General features: G+C 37.7%; 1 protein-coding gene across 1 annotated transcript in view; it reads right to left on the reverse strand.

The window, feature by feature from the left end:
- gnptab (N-acetylglucosamine-1-phosphate transferase subunits alpha and beta) overlaps nt 1–21957 on the reverse strand; it is a 148337-nt gene that overhangs the window by 83503 nt on the left and 42877 nt on the right. Inside the window, exons 6-8 of the mRNA XM_039762176.1 lie at nt 17162–17226; nt 10708–10842; nt 3137–3298 (exon numbers count right to left, since the gene is read on the reverse strand). Coding sequence (XP_039618110.1) covers nt 3137–3298; nt 10708–10842; nt 17162–17226 — 362 coding nt within the window. The remainder of the gene's footprint in view (nt 1–3136; nt 3299–10707; nt 10843–17161; nt 17227–21957) is intronic.

A 21957-nucleotide genomic window follows, 5' to 3' on the forward strand; every position in this document is an offset into this window, starting at 1 on the left:
ATGGTGTGAAAAGGGAAAAACATCCAGTATGCGGCATTCCTGTGGGCGAAAATGCCTTGTTGATGCTAGAGGTCAGAGGAGAATGGGCCGACTGATTCAAGCTGATAGAAGAGCAACTTTGACTGAAATAACCACTCGTTACGACTGAGGTATGCAGCAAAGCATTTGTGAAGCCACAACACGCACAACCTTGAGGCGGATGGGCTACAACAGCAGAAGACCCCACCGGGTACCACTCATCCCCACTACAAATAGGAAAAAGAGGCTACAATTTGCACGAGCTCACCAAAATTGGACAGTTAAAGACTGGAAAAATGTTGCCTGGTCTGATGAGTCTCGATTTCTGTTGAGACATTCAAATGGTAGAGTCAGAATTTGGCGTAAACAGAATGAGAACATGGATCCATCATGCCTTGTTACCACTGTGCAGGCTGGTGGTGGTGGTGGTGTAATGGTGTGGGGGATGTTTTCTTGGCACACTTTAGGCCCCTTAGTGCCAATTGGGCATCGTTTAAATGCCACGGGCTACCTGAGCATTGTTTCTGACCATGTCCATCCCTTCATGACCACCATGTACCCATCCTCTGATGGCTACTTCCAGCAGGATAATGCACCATGTCACAAAGCTCGAATCATTTCAAACTGATTTCTTGAACATGACAATGAGTTCACTGTACTAAAATGGCCCCCACAATCGCCAGATCTCAACCCAATAGAGCATCTTTGGGATGTGGTGGAACGGGAGCTTCGTGCCCTGGATGTGCATCCCACAAATCTCCATCAACTGCAAGATGCTATCCTATCAATATGGGCCAACATTTCTAAAGAATGCTTTCAGCACCTTATTGAATCAATGCCACATAGAATTAAGGCAGTTCTGAAGGCGAAAGGGGGTCAAACACCGTATTAGTATGGTGTTCCTAATAATCCTTCAGGTGAGTGTATATATGTATATATATATATGTATATATATATGTATATATATATATATATATATATATATATATATATATATATATATATATATATATATATATATATATATATATACACACACACACACATATATACACACATCTATATATACACACACATATAAATATACATATATTTTTATATATATATATATGCACACAACATCAAGAACACCTGCTTAATACGGTATAGGTCTCCCTTTATTTCACTTTTAATAACCTGTTTTCATAATTTTCTGTATCTTGTTTATAGAATTATTCAAATATTTCTTTTTTAAAAAGTTATAGGGAGATCAGTTTTAAAATGGTTTCAATTAGTTATTGAAAACAAAATAGTCCATGCTGGTGTGGGCATCAGTAGGAAATCTGATGAACAGGTCTCAATCCAGATAGAGCACCTAACCTTTCACTCAATGCAACTGAAATAAGCTCAGTGCCCTCAATCTCTTGACTGGATTAAGTGCTGTGGGATTGTTCTACGCCAAACATGTCCATGTTTCTATATGTTAAATAGCTTGAGGATTGGCAAAACAAAAGGTGCACTTTTACATAATGTATTGAGTGGAGGTGGGGCATTTCTAGGCAGTGTATAGTCACTTCTGAGTTCTAGTAATAACACTTGCAGATGAGAGGGCTTAAGGTAGTGGAACCACTGTTTAGGCTCCACCTGGCTATACTGAGGAAAGCTAGTATGAAATACCAAAGGAGTAGCCTAGACGTAAGTGATCAATACACAAGAAAAGCAAGACATCCCTGAGCAGTAACCTGGATGAGGTGAGATGTCAGAATATTAGCAACCCAAACTCCTTAAATCAGAAGAGTTTGAAAAAAAAAAAGGCAAGCCATGTCTTGTTTCTAGTTCATATCCTATTTGAAGGCATTTTCTGTGATCCCCAAATAGGAGATCAGTTAATTAATTGACAGATTTTGTTGGTTATCGATTAATGTTTAATCAGTTTTGACATGGTTCTTTGTGTATTTTAACAAAATTTATATGTGTAAAAGTACTATATTTAGCAATTAGTATAATCTATACTTGTATTTTAAATGAGCATTATTCACAGCAGTCTATGCCAGCACTCAGTGAAGAGCTCTGTAAAAGAAATAAGTTTTACATTGCCTCGGGTACTGATCAGAAGAATATATTTAGGAGGAACAATGGTGCTGATTAGAATGATGCTGATGTTTATTTTGTTGCAGTCATCTATTATTCATCACTGTTTTTGACAATCCTAAAGGATAAATAAGTACTAACAACAATTGTGAACATATCCTAAAAGAGGTTCTCATCTTGACCACTTTTACACATTCTTAAAAACGTGTAAAGCAATCAAGGAGGCATTAATGGCCTCTAAAGGATGACTACATTATACCTGCCAGATTGCCAATAGCCAGCCATATTGACATGAGTGCTAACTACTATCTGGTCACCTTGATGGATTTAAGGATTTAAAGTTTTCATTTAATGTAATGTTTAGTGAGGTGAAGATCTGTAAATCATTTACTATTCAGTAACCACAATAACTCATTAAGATGAGAAGTTTTTAACCAAGATCAACCTATTGCATTCATTACTTTCAAAAGGTTCAAATAAAAATACATTTAACAAATCATTACTTTTTAAACACACACTTGAATGATTATTAATTAAATATCACATACCATATTATATTCTGAATTAGTTTAAATTTAAAATAAACAATGATGTTTTGAACTTTAAATCATATCTACAACTTCCTTAGAAGAGCTTACTGTGCAATTTTAATGTGTTATTTGTCTAAGTAGCTATTTTGAATTAACCATTATGAAAAACAAAAGAAACAGGCATATACAATTCACGAATATCAAATTGTGCAGTCTAAATGATGTAAACTGTAATGAATCAAGACATAAATTTATTATGAAAGATTTCTTAAAATGTTTTTTGCTAAATTGTATGTGTCATAATTTTTCTTAAGCCATGCAAGAAGCACTATTGTCTAAATTTCTAACAAAGCTTTAAATAACAGGAATGGCATTCAGCAAAATACTATCTTTTGATAATGATAATGAGCACAAAATGTGTATCAGACCATGTTATTTTACTTTGGCCCTGGAAGAAACTTAAATAGACTTCTGAGTTATGTAGAAACTGAATAGTCATTGAGGCAAATAAAACTTACTTGGCTGATAGCACTAAAGTCCCATAACAAGTAAGCAAGACTGACTGCAAGTTCTTTTCCATCTATGGTTAAATTCTTCTTTGCTTGCTGAGCAAGTTCAGAATAATCTGCTGGCCTATTTAACTGGAGAAGGGCGATACTGGCTTCAGAATAGAGTTGAAACTATATGAAATGTGGAAAAGAAAGAAAAAAATGCATTTTTAAGGATTTTACTATTTTTGTAAGACCTTACTCTAAAAGAAAAAATATTCGAAGATAATGCAAAATAATAATAAACCCATGAAGAACACTAAAATGATTAATTCTTCATTAATGTGAATTAATGAACTGTACATCTACCTCTAACATTCATTTAATTAAAACAAAGATGAACTAAAATTCATTTCAATTAACACCAAAACTAACATTATATCAAGTAAAAATACCACAGAAAAATGTGGTAACCAGCTAACCTGTGTGTGTGTGTGTATATATATATATATTTTACTCCATATGCTGTGGTGCAACAAAACTGAGATGTGAAATAAACATTTCTGCAGGCTCCAAAGTTCGACGAGCCTTTCCTCTGTTTGTATGCTTCTAAACACTTGTTTTCCTTCATTTCTTGAGGTTGCCATTTGTCTTTTCTTTTCTTTGGCTTGAAGAATTGATTGGACTCTTATCTCTTTTGAGCAATTGTATGCATTGTACTTCCAGTTGAGCACTCCTCTGTTTTAAAACCTATTTTATTTTGCTGTGTTAAGTTGTATGGAACAATGCTTTTGTCACTGGTGATGTCACAATACACACTACTGCTAGTCAGAGGTCTATGACTTGACTGTAAATGAATGCCTAAGATTTTGCAAATGAAGGCTAAAACTTTCTGGGAAAGTACTGCAGTGTGACAGGTACTCAATACTTATTGAACAGGGTCTCTTATTATTCAGATTAAACAAACACACCAATTAAGTGCAAGTACTAGGATATTTTTATAAATTAATTAAAGAAGCTCCTTCTCTCATCTACCATTTTTCGTACAAGTGTCTTTCAATTTTAATTTCCAACCTGAAGTCACTGACTTAACAGTGAGTTGCTTCTCTTCTATCTCTGTTGGGAATCTACTGTAATTTTTAGGATGCATGTATATTGCACACTGCAGTATACTTAAGTTTACTTTTAAGTTCAAGGTTTACATATACTGTACCTTGTACACTTGAATCCTTCTATCATACTTCAGTAAATATACAAGCAGATGTACATCTAAAGTGAAACTGAAGCAATTATGAAGAACAAAAGCATGACATGCAGGTATCATCTAGTTCTAAAGCTTTTGGTATAAATTTTAACAGAAGTTAGTCCAGAAGATGTAGAAATTGACAGGGGAGAGGAAAAAAAAGTTAACGGTAAGGACTCTGAATGTTGGTACAATGACTGGGAAAGTAAGAGAGTTGGTAGATTTGATGGAAAGGAGGAAAGTGGGAGTGTTGTGTGTACAGGAAACTAGATGGAAGGGGAAATACAGCAAGAGAACTGGGAGGAGGCTTTAAATTGTTGTGCAGTGAAGCAAATGAGTAAGGGAGACATTGTGTGTGTACAGCAGTATCTAAAGAAATAAAAGTTAGTCTTCTTATTGTGAAGATGACAAGTGAGAGAGTGAGGCTGGACCTTGGTGAATCTCTAATTAATGTTATTTGTGCAAATGCTCCTCAAGTGTGTTGTGAGGAAGAGGAGAAGCATTTTTGGCCACAAATGGATGAAGACCTTAGGGAGGTAAAGGAAGAATTAAAGGGGATTGTTGGTGGCGATCTAAATGGTCATGTGGGAAAAAGTAGAGAGATAATAGAGAGGGTAAATGGAAGGTGGGGAGTAGGGGAGAGACATGGGGAAGGGGAGAGGATAGCAGATTTTGTCAGTTCATCTGATGTGGTAATAATTAAATATTTTGAAAAGAAACTAAATCAGTAATGAATGAAGGGAAAGTCAAATAGACTTTCTAACGTGTAGATCATTTCAGGTGAAAGAGATAACAGAATTGTAAGGTCATAAATGGGGAAAGTGTGACAGTGCAGCATAAAGTGGTGGTGATGGACTGGGAGATCAGAATGAATATAAAAATAAAACCAAAGTAAGCAGCAGCAATGATAAAGTGGTGAAGATTAAAAGAGGAAGGTATTTAGAACGGGTTTAGGAAGAAAGTTTAAATGAAATGAAGTTTAGTTATTTGAAAGTGTGGACGATTGGTGGGAGAGGAATAGCAAAGCTGTATTAACAGCAGGTGAAGATATTTTGGGTAAGAAAACAGGTAGGACCCCACCTGGGAACAAAGAAACATGTTGGGGGAACAGTGCTGCACAGTTTTCAGTCTTGATTAATATTAGCATTAGTTACATCAGGTAGGTACACAACTATTTTATATATACATACATACACACACATACATATAATATATATACAGTACAATATATAGTGGCAGATGGCCAGTGCCCTTGTCCCGACAGGACGCCTATATAGTGGAAGGAATGGGGGAGAGAACATATTCAGGAAATTACCTCCTCTGGAACATTAGAGGGCAGCTCCCTTGGGGTTGCAGCAGTGCCATGGGTTTTGAGCATGGAAGCTCAAATCTGCTGGGGCACAAAGAGAACGGCCGAGTCCTTGGTTCCACCACACCCAGAAATGGTGCCGGAAGAAAATTATAGGACACTTGGAACATTTCTGGGTGCTCTATAAAAGAAGCCAGCTGTCACTACTCCAGGAGCCAGAGAAGGCAGGAGGTGGACAAAGCTTGTCGAAGAGGAGTGGAGGCAAAGAGATAGTGAAGAGAAAGAAAAAGAAATAAAGTGCTGTGCGCTGTGCTCAAGTGTTTGTTGGTGCTTGGGACTGGGATGTGAAGATGGGAAATGAGGGAAAGCGTTTCCTAAGGGGAAAAAAAAGGGCGTGCAGAACTTGTGTCCTGCTTCTATCTGTATTGGGTCTGGGTGGCAGGACAGCCCTCTGCAGGCCACTATAGCATATATTTAATATATTCATACATACATACATACATACAGTACATGCATGCATATATACATACATAGATATACACACACATCTTAAAATAACGCACAGTGATATGGATTTAGTGCTTCCTTGGATGATGAGAAATCAGTTTCATGTAGTTTTTTCTGCAATCTTCAAACACAGAATGAGGAAATTATTATAGAGAGGTATGGGCCAACAGAAGGAGGATGAGGGGCTACCCCCTTCCAGAAAAATTATCCAGGTTTTGGTCCTTGAATGAATCTTTTCCACACAAGTACAGTGGACTTAAAGGATTAGGGCCATGCACCCTGAGTGATACCTTGAACAACAAGAATATGGGGATCAGGGGCCACTACTGTGATCACTGCATTTGACGAGTTTGAGTATTTTGTCATTAAATTGAGTCTATTGAAAGGGAGTGTAATCGCCGACTTACAACCATGTTTGGTCTCAACGGACTGATCATAAGTCGATCTGGATGAAATACAGACTGGCATATGTTTTCAAACCTGACGGTATGTATAGTACTGTATATAATAAGTCCCTTAAGTCATATTGTTTGTTTTCTATCCTTTTTATCATTATTCTTAGCATACTGTTTAGTTTTACCATCATTTTTTTGCAAATTATTTTTTCCATTTAATTTTGTTTTGTTATTTCTATTGCTCTTATAGGTGTCGAACCTTTAACAGCTTCATGAATCCCTTCTTTGTCTCTGTTATGTTACGTCATCAGTGTGAGCCTTTCTCAGTGTGCATTGTGTTAATTGTGAGACAAGGAATTGTACTGGCAGAGTTTGAGCACTCATGTTTTGTTTTAACATTTCAGTCAGTTAATAATAAAACATTAACAAATAAAGGATTTTTCACACAAAGTGGCACATTGTGAGTCACAATACAGAAGCTTAACAGGATTCAAAGCCAGAACACAGAAGTACAGCGCATGCAGTGAACACCGGTTACAATGGGATAACTTAATGGATAACTTAATGTCACATGCGATCACATTTGCCTTCTTTCCTCCCTCATACTGCTCGATCACTAAAAAGATTACAATATGCAAGCTTTCGAGGCAACTCAGGCCCATTCTTCAGGCAACATGTAACTTGCCTGAAGAAGGGGCCTGAGCTGCCTTGAAAGCTTGCATATTGTAATCTTTTTAGTCAGCCAATAAAAGGTGTCATTTTGCTTGACTTTTTACTACATTCATAATGGCTAACACAGTATAACACCCTTTCCCTGTAATTGTAAGACAAATGTAACTGAATGTAGTTGAAACCACTGCAGGTAATAAAATGAGATTAAGATGAATGAGTAATGGCATACAGAGCTGGTGTGGTGAAAACTGTCATTTGCCTATGAGACACAGTACCGACCGTAAGATGCATAGGTCATTAGTTGACGACTACCCGTATACTATATCTTGCCATCTGTTCCTATTTCGTAACTGAAGGGCAAGAGGTTATCATTTTGGCCTCTACAGACCATGATCTCCAATTTTCACTGGAAAGTTTAATAGTACAGTGTAATATTACTATTACAAGAAAAGGCACCTCCAAATATAAGAAATTGTCCAGAAAAATAATAGTTTGCTCTCTGATGCTTTTAGAGCAAGACCACTCTAGATTGATTAGGGAACATGGTTGTAGTTTAGGTATCTGGTATGGATGCATGGGTGCATTCTGCAGCATATGTATCAAGTCAGTACTACAAGAATGAAAAATGAAGATAGAATCACAGTATGCTAAAGATTATTGCTCTCTCTCACACACTTTCTCTCAGCTGGGCTGGGAGATCTTCTCCTGTGAATTCAGTAACTAGATACTGTAACCACCAACTTAGTGTGCTGTCACAGCAACTTTTATCAAGACAGATGAAGACTGAACGAGTGAGTGATTGATTACTTAAAAAGTGATGTCCATTATAGGTATCAAAAAACAAATTGAAGCTTTGAAAGCAGTATCTGTAAATGCACTACAAAAGCAGACAGACCATCAACTGAGTGTTCTCTCCTCTTTGAGACAGTCTACAGTGTACATCAGTTTCATTATACAGTCTAAATATACTACTTATTGTAATCTAAATTTAAAGATGTTTGACATGGGTGAAATGAAGTTGCAACATCAGCATGTTGGAATGACACCTCATCAAAGTAAAGGTCTGTCAAACTGTTAAGTAAAATACAGAGAGTGACATGAGAAGGTTGGAAAAACCATGTTAACCTTTCACTGGGTAGGCTTGGCAAACTGCCACAAAAAACAGTTGCTCCAATTCTGAACAGAGAGCAGAGCTATTAAATTTCAAACTAATTCCCCTGCTATTAATGTATGGTGCTCTATCACCAAGTATCTGAAATGCTATGATCTGAATCTTTAGCTGGCATTGCTAAGTAAAGTTAAATCATTACAAAGTTGAGAATAGAAGACACACTTGGAAGGAATTTACATCTTTCAGGAAAAAAATACCTCATGGCACTTGACATCTAAAGGCAAGAAGTATACCAATTTCTTCTCTGCAACAGCAATACATAATTAAATGACATCTTGTCATAAATAAAGTAAACAAGCAAAACAAAACCAATAAATTCATAAAATCCATTCTTAAAAATAGATTATTCTTAAAAATATTCTTATTTATTCTTAAAACAAATAACACTATAAAAATGGCAGAGACATCACTGGTGGCTCATAAGTGTACTTGATACCAGAGCACCTTAGACCAAAGATCTATGATCGATTTTATAATCACATCAGCGAATTTGCTGTCAACTGATTACCGCCTGATGGTGAGATGGGTCAGATGGTGGGGGTGGTGCCTAGACAGACTTGGAAAGCCCAAGCCATTAGCAAGGGTGGACTGAAAACATCTAGGGAAGGCCTCTATCCAGAAGACGTTCAATTCCAACCTGTGATAGAACTTTTCCCACATCCCAGGGGAAGCTTGGGACATAGAGACAAATTGGCCTTGTTCAATGCCTCCATTGTGGAAGTGGATGCAAAGAGCTGCGGCCTGAAGGCCATAGGTGCCTCTTGAAGTTGCAACCCAAGGACCCAATGGTGGACACCAGATGTGAGGGATGCCATTAGGCTGAAAAAGGAGGCCTTTCATTTATGGTTTGTACATGAGACTCCCAAGGCAGCAGAGAGGTTCCAATAGGCTAAAAGGGCTGCAGACTTAGCAGTCAGGGAAGCAAAAACCAAGGTGTGGAAGGAGTTTTGAGTGACCATCAATTGTGCTCCAAGAAGTTCTGGCAAACCATCATGTAACTCAAAAATGGAAGGCAGGAATTCAAATAGGGTGTTCTCAGCAAGGGTGGAGAAGTGCTGACACGGACAGAGGATATTCCTGATGGTTGAAGGAACACTTTGAGAAACTCCTGAACCTGATGGACATGCCCTCTGTGGAGGAGTCCAGTGCCCATTTCTCTGTGGGAGTTCACCGATGAAGTTAAGCAAATCAACTAGTGGCAAGGCCACAGGAGGTGGATGAGATCTGCCCAGAAATGCTGAAGGCTCCAGACATTATTAGGCTGTCAAAATGTCTTACTTGCACCTCTGACCCTTGCTATGTAACAGAACCTCCATACTTTTAATAATAAAATTCCACTACTAAAAATCTATATTTTTCTATGTTTCTACATTAGCATTCCGCTTCAAACATACTACCAGCAAAAGTTGAACTTTCAACCTATAGACTACCCTTCATTCCACTGCATCTTTTATGCACCCACTTCCAGGTACTGGATTGAGATTATACCAGTACCTCTACCTCACATGCTGCATGGCTATGCACCTAACTCTTTCATGACACTTTATCTCCAGCTGGCACCTTCCGGCATTTACATTTAGGCCTTTTGCCTTTCAAACTAGCCTTCCATTTCAGTAACCTTCATTTCAGCGTCACCTTTCCTGTCATCAAAATAAGATTATCAGCATACAATGCTCCCATCGCAATCCTTGATGCAACTCTCTGGTTACCACCTCAATCACTCTCATGAAAAGCATCAGACTCAAAATGAATCCCTGGTGCAGCTCGACCTTCACTATCCCTGCAGGTATATGGTCTCCTGCCTAATTAAAATTTTCAGCTTTTAAATTGACAGTAAAAAATAAGGATAAAAAAAATCATCATTACAATCCTGTTACTCAGAAAAACAGAGGACACATTCTTTAGAAATTTATTATGCCTCAAATTTTCAGAGTTCTTTTGAAGTGGCTCTATAAAGGGTACAAAATTAGTTATATCTTAAAATACAGAACTTTTATAAAGCATTTAATTAGCAATCTAATTCATGAGAGACAAAAAACAGTGGTTAAGAAAAAAAAAAGGTAAAAATCTAAATAATACATCTGTAACATTTAAACAGCTACACAATATTTCCAACAAACTGAGCAAAACTTGTATTTTTTAAATAAGTAAATATAAATTATTTCAAAATGGAAAACAGTGGTAACACTGAATATATGACATAAAATATTAGATGTTGAAGACAAAAGTTGAAAATAATGTTAATAAGAATATTGCGAGGTTCTTCAAATTATACAAATAGTAAATTTAAATAAATAATCTTACCTGTTCAATTTTACTAGTTATAATCTGTGGGAGCTTTAATCTGAGTTGTTCGGTCTCCTTAAAGGATGAGGGAAACCCACTTAAAAATGCCAGATTTTGCATTAGTACCACGCCAGGAGCGTCTTTATCAGAAGTCTAAAAAAATATAAACTTTCAAATTAACCAAAATAATCTATGACTATTCATATAATAACTGAAGTACAAAGGGTAATGGTCTACAAATTTTGGCCAGCTAAACATAATACAGTGCTCAGCATAAATGAGTACACCCCCTTTAAAAAGTATGAATTTAATCAGTAGCTAAATGAACAAAAGAACAATTTCAAAAATTTGAACACTTTGAACAGTTTTATTGAACACTTGTTTAACTCCATAACATGAAATTAATGTTAATAATATAACTTAGATCACAAAATCTTCAGTTTTACTCAAATTGGTTGAAGCAAAAATGAATACACCCCGCAACAAAAACTACTACATCTAGTATTTCGATTGACCACCTGTGACGATGCGGGTTTGGCTCCACACTCCCATTACTGTTTAGGAGCCCTTCAACCCAACACCGTCGATAATGTCACTGAGTGAGCTAGACAGTGGAGGCAACAACATGGCAACATAGCTAGGGGATGGTATAAAAAGGTGCATAGTGCTTTTATTAAAAATCAAATCAACAATCAAAAACAGTGTTCAAAAATAGTTCAATAAATAATCCATAAAAAGAAAAACGTGGAGGTTTAAAAATCAATAAAAAGAAAATCTTCTTAAAACGACGAGGTTAAAATGTTCAACAGAAAACAGTCTTTAAAATCATTAGCAAGCCCGGTGTCTTTCACTCCAGTGTCTCTCCTGCTTCAATCATCTGGGCCCCGTACCAAGTGAGACGCTCACTTTGCAGCTGACCTTCTTTATACCTGCTTCTGCTGACAGTTGCCTTACCGATCCTTGGCTCCGGTTGGCCCCTCCGGACAGCGACTTGGGAATTCCCCACGACCAAAGCTCTCACGCAGGGAACACCACGTCCCAAGTCCCGACTCTCGCTACCTTCCGTGGAGAGTCCTGCGCCTTCTGATCACTCCCGCCCTTCATGTCTAACTCTACGGGAGCGACCACAACTTCTCCCAGGTGTTGGCCAAACACCCAGGCTGCCTTCAGCTGCCTGCGAGCGCTTGCCCGCTTCCTGCTTCACCGACTTGCGCTCTCCTCCTCACTGCTTCCTGCTGTAACCTCTGTTTCCTTCTCTCTTTCTTTCGTGTTCGTTCTCTGACCCAACCGACTCGCGCTTCTTTATATTGCGAGGGGCCATAGCAGCTGCAGCACATTAGCCACGGGAACAATCACGGATGTGGGCAGTTCCTCACCTGTGCACTCGGTGAGAAACGCCCACACCGCAGATCGCCCCAAGGCTTGCTACAACCACTACGCCCCCTCACGAAACCGCGAGAGCGGTGATTATTTATTTAAATGGTCTTTGCTCAGCGAGCTGTGGACCCATAACACCACACCACCGTGATTTTTAAAGGACAGCACCAAGTCTTCTAGGCATGGAATGAACAAGTTGGCGACATATTGCAACATCTATCTTTTTCCATTCTTCAAGAATAACCTCTTTTAGAGCCTGGATGCTGGATGGAGAGTGATGCTCAACTTGTCACTTCAGAATTCCCCACAGGTGTTCGATTGGGTTCAGATCAGGAGACATACTTGGCCATTCAATCACCTTCACCCTGTTCTTCTTCAGAAATGCAACAGTAGCTTTAGATGTGTGTTTTGGATCATTGTCGTGTTGGAAAAGTGCACGACAACCAAGTGCACGGAGTGACGGCAGCATCTTCTCCTTCAGTATAGAGCAGTACGAGTTCATGATACCATCAATGAAATGCAGCTCCCCAACACCAGCAGCACTCATGCAGCCCCACATAAAGACACTGCCACCACCATGTTTCACTGTAGGCACCATGCATTTTTCTTTGAAATCCTCACCTTTACAACTCCATACAGTTTTGAAACCATTCGTTCCAAAAACAGTAATCTTTGTCTCATCACTCCAGATTATTGAGTTCCAGTAGTCTTCATCTTTTACAGCATTGGCCCTAGCAAATTCTAGGCGTGCTTTTTTGTGCATGGGCTTTAGGAGAGGCTTCCGTCGTGGACGATACCCATGCATGCCATTCCTCTGCAGTGTGCGCCATATGGTGTCAGGGGAAACGGTCACTCCAGTTTGGCTTTCTACTGCTTTAGCTAAGTGCAGTGAACTTGCATGGCGATTTTCTTCAACCCTTCTCATCAGAAGACGCTCCTGTCGAGATGTTAACTTCCGTGGACAGCCTGGACGTCTCTGTAAGATGGTTGCACTTCCATCTTTCTTAAATTTTTGGATCACTTTTGCTACAGTATTTTGACTGATATGTAAAGCTTTGCTGATCTTCTTGTAGCCCTCAACTTTTTTGTGTAAAGTAATGATTTCCTTTCTCAGATTTTTTGACATTTCTCTTCCATGTGGAGCCATTGCTGATAGCATGAAATGGGAAGGGCTTTTCTTTGTTAAGTAATGCCCTTTTATAGTCACCTGTCTGCTGGAGACCTCTTAAAGGAATCATTAGACTCACCTGTGGTTGAATGCCTGTTAATTAGAATTTTGTAGTCTTAAGTGTGGCTTTTCTCCTAAGACTATAATTGGGGTGTACATTTTGCAACATGGGCTTGAATGAATTTGTTAGGAAAATCACTTTTTTGTGTGTGCAAATTAACAAATCTTGTTTGAAATCAATGGCCCACATTTGTGGGAGTATTTTGTAGTACAGTATCTCATAGAAAATGTTGATACTGAAAGGAAACTAAAGGTTTTCTGACAAATGTAGTGGGATGTACTCATTTATGCTTAGCACTGTATACTATACATACACATATATATATATATATATATACTAGCAAAATACCCGCGCTTCACAGCAGAGAAGTAGTGTGTTAAAGAAGTAATGAAAAAGAAAAAGAAACATTTTAATAATAACGTAACATGATTGACAATGTAATTGTTTTGTCATTGTCATGAGTGTTGCTGGCATATATATATATATATATATATATATATATATATATACATATATACACACACACACACATATACATACACATATATATATACTGCTCAAAAGAATTAAAGGAACACTTTTTAATCAGAGTATAGCATAAAGTCAATGAAACTTATGGGATATTAATCTGGTCAGTTAAGTAGCAGAGGGGGTTGTTAATCAGTTTCAGCTGCTGTGGGGTTAATGAAATTAACAACAGATGCACTACAGGGGTAACAATGAGATGACCCCCAAAACAGGAATGGTTTAACAGGTGGAGGCCACTGACATTTTTCCCTCCTCATCTTTTCTTCACTAGTTTTGCATTTGGCTACAGTCAGTGTCACTACTGGTAGCATGAGGCGATACCTGGACCCTACAGAGGTTGCACAGGTAGTCCAACTTCTCCAGGATGGCACATCAATACGTGTCATTGCCAGAAGGTTTGCTGTGTCTCCCTGCACAGTCTCAAGGGCATGGAGGAGATTCTAGGAAACAAGCAGTTACTCTAGGAGAGCTGGAGGGCCATAGAAGGTCCATAACCCATCAGCAGGACCAGTATCTGCTCCTTTGGGCAGGAGGAACAGGATGAGCACTGCCAGAGCCCTACAAAATGACCTCCAGCAGGCCACTGGTGTGAATGTCTCTGACCAAACAACCAGAAAGACTTCATGAGGGTGACCCAAGGGCCCCATGTCCTCTAATGGGCCCTGAGCTCACTGCCCAGCAGCATGCAGCTCGATTGGCATTCGCCATAAAATACCAGTATTGGCAGATGAACCACTGGTGCCCTGTGCTTTTTACAGATGAGAGCAGGTTCACCCTGAGCACGTGACAGAAGTGAAAGGGTCTGGAGAAGCCATGGAGAACATTATGCTGCCTGTAACATCATTCAGCATGAGCAGTTTGGTGGTGGGTTAATGATTGTCTGGGGAGGCATATCCATGGAGGGTCACACAGACCGCTACAGGCTTGACAAAGGCACCTTGGCTGCCATTAGGTATCAGGATGAAATCCTTGGACCCATTGTCAGACCCTATGCTGGTACAGTGGCTCCTGGTGCACGACAATTCCTGGCCTCATGTGGTGAGAGTATGCAGGCAGTTCCTGGAGGATGAAGGAATTGATACCATTGACTGGCCACCACACTTTCCTGACCTAAATCCAATAGAACACCTCTGGGACATTATGTTTTGGTCCATCCAATGCCACCAGGTTGCACCTCAGACTGTTTAGGAGCTCAGTGATGCCCTGGTCCAGATCTGGGAGGAGATCCCCCACAACACCATCTGTCATCACATTAGAAGCATGCACCGATGTTGTCAGGCATATATACAAGAACACAGGGGCCATACAAAGTGCTGCGTACAATTTTGAGTTGCTGCAATTAAATTTTGGCAAAATGGACTAGCCTGCCACATAAATTTTTCACTCTGATTTTTGGGGCGTCTTTGAATTCAGGGCTCTGTAGGTTGATCATTTTCATTTCCATCAAGCGATGTGGCATCCTTTCGTTCCTAACACATTACCCAGTCTATATCAGTATAGATATCCAGGAGGATTTCTTTTTCCCATTGAGATCTGATGTGTTTTCAAAGTGTTCCTTTAATTTTTTTTGAGCAGTTTATATATATATATATATATATATATATATATATATCTCCTTTGGGGTGCGAGCAGCTGTTGCTGGGGGTGCCAGAATCCATCGAGGAAGAAAAATTAAAAACATTATTTGTACAAAATCTTAATTTATCTATCCATTCCTAAATAATTAAATGGGCAGGCTATTTATATCAGTGCAATACGCTGCTTGTTAAAACGGATGACTCCTGCTCTTACGTGCACTTAGTGCTGCGTGGGTATTATGAACTATCGTATCTGTTCAAGTTCTATTTAAATTTTAAATATAAGTAATTTTTATTTAGTCGACAGAAATATGTTTAGTAGGAATGTAAGTTAAATATAGTCATCACTGCATAAATTTTTCTTCACCATAGAAATTTAAAGATTAAATTCAATTTCCATTCCTACAAAAGATATTTCTGGCGACTAAATAGAACCTACTTATATCCAAATTCGAGCTATTGAGCTGTCACCTGCCTGCCTGAATAAGTCACCCTCGCTTCGCTCTTACTTTTTTACCGTTCATCTAATGATTACACGGAGTATGGCTTTACCAAAACAATCATTGATGGCGAATAAAGTATCCACTATTCATAAAGCTTCAATTGGTGATCTGTTAACCGCATATTTTTTCATACATCTCAAACCAAGGGGATGCGAGGGTAAAATGAATCGGGAAATGCTGATATATATGTATGTGTATGTGTATATATATGTATGTATATATATATATTGAAATAGTTTTACTGTGAAATAATGCAAAGAGTACGCGACACGTGTTTCGCCCTAATTTTGGGGTCATCAGGCGTATATACTCAGTGCACCCCCTCTCGGGAATCGAACCTCGGACGTCGGCGCTAGAGGAGAAAAATAGATTCCAGGTATGACCATTATGCGTAGAATTTCGAAATTAAACCTGCCCAACTTTTGTAAGTAAGCTGTAAGGAATGAGCCTACCAAATTTCAGCCTTCTACCTACACGGGAAGTTGGAGAATTAGTGATGAGTGAGTCAGTGAGTGAGTGAGTGAGTGAGTGAGTGAGTGAGTGAGTGAGTGAGTGAGTGAGTGAGAGAGGGCTTTGCCTTTTATTAGTATAGATCTACATATACATAAATACATATACATATATGCATATACATATATACATATACAGTACATATATTCTAATGTGTTAAGTTTATTGTTTTGTTGATGAAAGGGTGGATGAGAACTTCAGTGGTTGCCTGGGTCTTGATATTAGCTGTGCCATGCTGAACAAATAATATTTGCTCTACCAGGTGGAAACATAAATTTTAAATCCAGGCATTTATACCTCTTTGTTGGGTTTGTTAGGCAGAACATTTATCTATGTAGACTTCATGACAACAGATACCTCTGTAGAGGACTGCACAGAAAGCTACAGTATTTTAGAGATGCCAATTAAAGTAGCATGGATGTCTTTCAGATGTAGTAGGCAGCTACTCCATGTTGCCATGGATGAATCGACATTCGCTTGCTTTATTCTTAGCTAACTTCAAAAAAATGTATTTCTATTTATCAAATTTCTTTTAAAATACCCTCCATATAGAAATTTGCAATGAATTGTCTCAGTGAAACATTAGTATTTAAATAAACCTTATATCGAATATGTGTTATTTTTTCCTAAATGATCATAAAAAATAAAAAACAAAGCAAATTTAAAATTTTCACCTCTATTAATATGTGTACAATAATGCTGCCATTGTCTACTATTAAAGTGTGTAAGGAAATATCTTAATACTAACCAAGTACCCTCTTGAAACGGAGTGCTTTTTGTTTTCATTTGACACAGATGTATGTGCTTCAGATGCTAAAAAAAAAAGGGATAAAAATGTATTATTCTAAAGCAATAATAGATAATATAAATACTTTGGTCCAAAAAAGGACTGAAATTATTTTCCATAAATATTAAAGGTTTTATATTTATTGTGAAATCTACATATGAAGACATATTTCTTCAGTGCTTTGTTCCATGTTACTGATAATGTTCCCATTGTTCTTAGGCACCAAATTAAGCACATGTATTTATTATTAATATACTTAATTTAACATATTTCTACCACAAAGCCAGGAATTCTACAGACATGTTAAAAAGCATCTAAATCAAAATGTAAAGTAACATTTCTTTTCAAAGTAAAATATCTGTAATATCCTCAATTACAAATATACCTGAAATAAATATCAGTGTTTGATGTGACACAATTCTGCATTACTGGACGCTATATACAATTCAGGAATATTTAACTGCACTAAGTAATACAATGCTCAGAAATATCAGGTAGTGAACCAGAAAAAATAAGATTGTATTGTTCAGAATTGTAACAGTTAACAGCATCATGAGAAAACAAATACAAAAAAAATCATTTTATTCAAAATCTATTCAATGGCACATATGAGCTATGAAAGATACAGTGAATCAAAGATATACATTTAAAAAAATTAAACAGCAATGTAGGACAGACTGGCATTACCAACTTTGCCGGCCAAACCAATCAAGACCATGGCTTAGCAAGCCATTGCCAGACACTCTTAGTATGAGTTTCTTTTGGACTGGGCCTCTTTTTACAATGCAGCCTCTACAACTAATTTGATAAAATGATCAATCACCAAATGACACCTCAGAGCCATCTTCTAATGGTACCAGTTAAACATTCAACTCAAACAAGGGTCTGTAACGAAATGATGTGTAAAATTGATGGACAAAAAATTGTACCAATTGTCAATCAAAGAAATAGGCTTATATTTGCTCAAGACAATGAATGGTAAGACATCCACTTTTGCCTTTAAAACCCTGTAAACTCACTGATTCCTCCATCAAACTCATTGTTTGGCCTGGCTATAACTTCTTCTCTGCACAGCAGTAACCCCTAACTCTAGGGCATGGTCTAAGGCAAGAGCACTCCCTTCTACTTCAAATGGTAACCTGTGCTGGACTGGAAAAATGGAAGACTTTCCATAAAAGAACTTGGATGAGGGGTGCCATAAGTCCAATCCTTGCCAAGTTAGCAAGTGTCTGAGACGATGGTAATCGCTTGCAAGGCCAAGTGTTTGTATTATTGAAAATGGTAACTTATTGATTACTAGGGGCCCAGTAGACATGAGTTCGCTAGCATAAGAGGACCAACACAGTGTGTCTGAAACTCAAAGGGAAACTGCTGTAACATTCACAACCAGAAGGTACGACCAAGGTGAAGAAGGAGACAACCAAACAAAAAAGCACAATAAAGATTCTTCCACTTGTATGGAGAAATCAAATCAGGAAAGGAACAAAGCATGACTTACATCAGACCATAAGTACACACACTTTGATTAAGAGAACTATTAATTGTAACTTAATAGATAGGTCAAAGCAGACATGGTATTGGTGTCACTGTAGCTGAAAGGCTACCTTTGTGAAGGATAAACTCTGGCCATGTTAGACATTTCTTCCAAAATCCAGTAAGAAAGTGTGTTGCAGCAACTAATACCAATGCACACACAAAAACTCTGATGGGAGAGGTAAGCTGTGAGTAAAAGAACACCACAGTGCAGTGCAATAGAAGCTTCATAACAAGCTAAATAACTCATCCATCTTAGCCAAAGGTATAGACAGATTAGAATTCATAAGTTATGTACCTTTCTCTATAGGACAAAAAGATCTAAGGAAAGAGATGGAATTTGTAAATTATGTGCCTTTTTCTATAGTAGACTAAAAGTTCAACTAAGCTTGTATAATTTTATGCTTTGTGTTTGTTATGGTCTTTCATCTATATATCTGTATATCTATATAAGTATGCTGTTTATTTGTACATATCCATATCTATATCTATCTGCATGTTATCCATCTTCTAATATAATAAATAAATTGTGTTTTTTGTTTATTTGCACAAGCATGTTTGGGTTATTTATGAAAGTAAGAGTATCACCATGTTTGGGACACAATGGGGCAAGTAAAAGTGCTTAATGTAGACCTCCGCCTTTTTATTAATATCATTCATGAACATAATATACATCACATTCCTGGTGTCCCTTACTCAGTTTACAATTATTTGGCATCCCAGTTTTGGGAGTCTTGTCAATGTGGTAAATAATTGAAACGATTAACAAAGGGAAGATTGAGAAGTGATTAAATTAGTGATTAACCCATCTTTCTTAGAACAAGAAATTAAAGAACACCAATGAGGCCTCCCTTTATGCACAGCTCCATCAAAAGTGTTTTTTCTTCTACTTCAGACTTGCCTAGTAGAAGAGACCCTGGGTGGGTGTGGGAACAACTACAAGTCCTCTGCTAGGTCCTATGGATGACAGGTTGGCCACTATGAGACTTTGAATTATATATAAATATAAAATCAATTTTTTTTCCCAAATGGGACGGTTTAACATCATACCCTTGGTTTATTGTATTAGCAGTGTACTATCATACGTTGTCTGCATCTTCATGGGTACTGTAAAACATTATACCCTAAGTTTATTCTTTCAAGACCATATTCTAGGCTTATAGTATTTGAACTGCACTACCAATAGATATCTCTACTTTATTCCCTCTACACCACGGCTTGGGGGCCTAGATAGCTCTACTTTATTCTTTCTACACCGCTGTTTGGGGGCTTGTTTAGTTCTGGACATACTCTGTCTATACATATCTCAGAGGACTGGGACTTTGTGAAGTGTGATCTAGCCTCACCTGGGGAGGCAAAATAGGGGGTGGGGTGTTTGGGGGAGCAGAGGAAGAGAGCAAACTTTTTCTGATCTATTCTTTTCATCCCACAATTAAGTGCCAACACAACAATAGGCTTCATAGCTATAACTCCTTGCAATATTGGAAATTAGGGTTAAAGCTATCATATGTAATAATGTACAACATTAATTTACGATTATAAAATGACAACAAAAGATCAGAATCAATGCCTCTATGACCAAACAGTAAACCTTGTGAGATGGAATGTCAAAGGTCTCAATAACAAACTAAAGAGGAAGAAAGTATTCTCTCACCTAACAGGCCTAAATGCAAAGATAGCATTTTTACAGGAGACTCACTTAATCAACAAGGATCAGTTTCGATTGCAGATAGACAGGTAAGGAGCACGTACTGATACAGCGCATTGCCGCACCCACCACATGACAAACCAACTCAGGACCCGAGTGCAGCCCGATGGGTGACACCTCAGCACCACACTAGTTCAGATGGAGTAGAACAGTGTGAGGTTTTTAATGGTAGCTGGAGTGCCAATCCTTCCACCAACCCCCAAGTTTTTCCCTGCAGGTTGGAGTGTCTACATGCAGGGATGGATGCAAATTAATGTCATACCCAGGACGGACAAGCCAAATATTCCACTCCATCTATACAAAGAAAACTAGAGGTTTTGGAATCTTAATTCACAGAACAATTTCATCTGTATGTATGTATGTATGTATGTATGTATTGTATGTATTGTATGTATGTACTGTATGTACTGTATGGATAGATAGATAGATAGATAGATAGATAGATAGATAGATAGATAGATAGATAGATAGATAGATAGATAGATATTATATTATATTATATTATATTATATTATATTATATTATATTATATAACTTTATTATACTTTATTAGATGTAGTACCAAATCCTGAAGGGTGATATGTGATGGTTATGGGTAACTTATTTAATTGTAAAGTGATTTTGATAAATATCTATGCATCCAATGTGGATGTGAGACTACATCCAAAAGGTATTTGCATCCATTCCTAACTTGAACACTCACAAAATTATAATGACCAGGGACTTTAATTGTGGATAGGTCTTCAGGTACATGGGTGACAACATCTAACACTGGAAAACTAATCACACAGTTTTTAATTGATCATAACTTATCTGACCCATGAAGATTACTAAATCCAAACTCACATCACTATGTCCCACATACTCATCTTGCAGCAGGTGTGTTAACCTCCTGACATTAGCTGACGAGAACTGTACAGAATGTATATACAAGCAAATAGATTTTTTTTTTAGAGAAAAAATAATCCTCTGCAGTTTCTACAGGAATATTCTGGGAAACTCTGAAGACATTTTTAAGGAGGACAGATTATCTCATATCTTTCCCACAAAAATAGATCAGAAACCAAGAAGGCCCTAGAGTTAATCAGTGAAATTACCAGAACATATCAATAACACACCAGGTCCCCAAATAAGGTACTTTTTAAGAAAAGACAGGCTTTGCAATCAGAACTCATCCTCTTAACAACAAAAGAAACAGAACAACTCATTTTTAAATCGCAACATCATTACTATGAACATGGAAAAAAGGCTAAGAAGATCTTAGCGCAACAGAGGTAAAAAATCATTGGCCATGAAAATATAATGCACATATTTAAAGACTACTATAAGTCCTTATATTCTACTCAGTTAAAAGAACACAGGACACAATCTAATGTGTTTTTAGATATATTACGGACACCACAGCTAGATACTCCAAGTGCAGAGGAATTGGATAAAGCTCTGACACTGTCAGAATTACTAGAAGCTATAAACTCACTTTAGAGTGTGAAAGCATCAGGTCCTGATGGATACCCTT

The sequence above is a fragment of the Polypterus senegalus genome, chromosome 8, assembly GCF_016835505.1.
Source record: "Polypterus senegalus isolate Bchr_013 chromosome 8, ASM1683550v1, whole genome shotgun sequence".
NCBI classification, from domain to species: Eukaryota; Metazoa; Chordata; class Cladistia; order Polypteriformes; family Polypteridae; genus Polypterus; species Polypterus senegalus.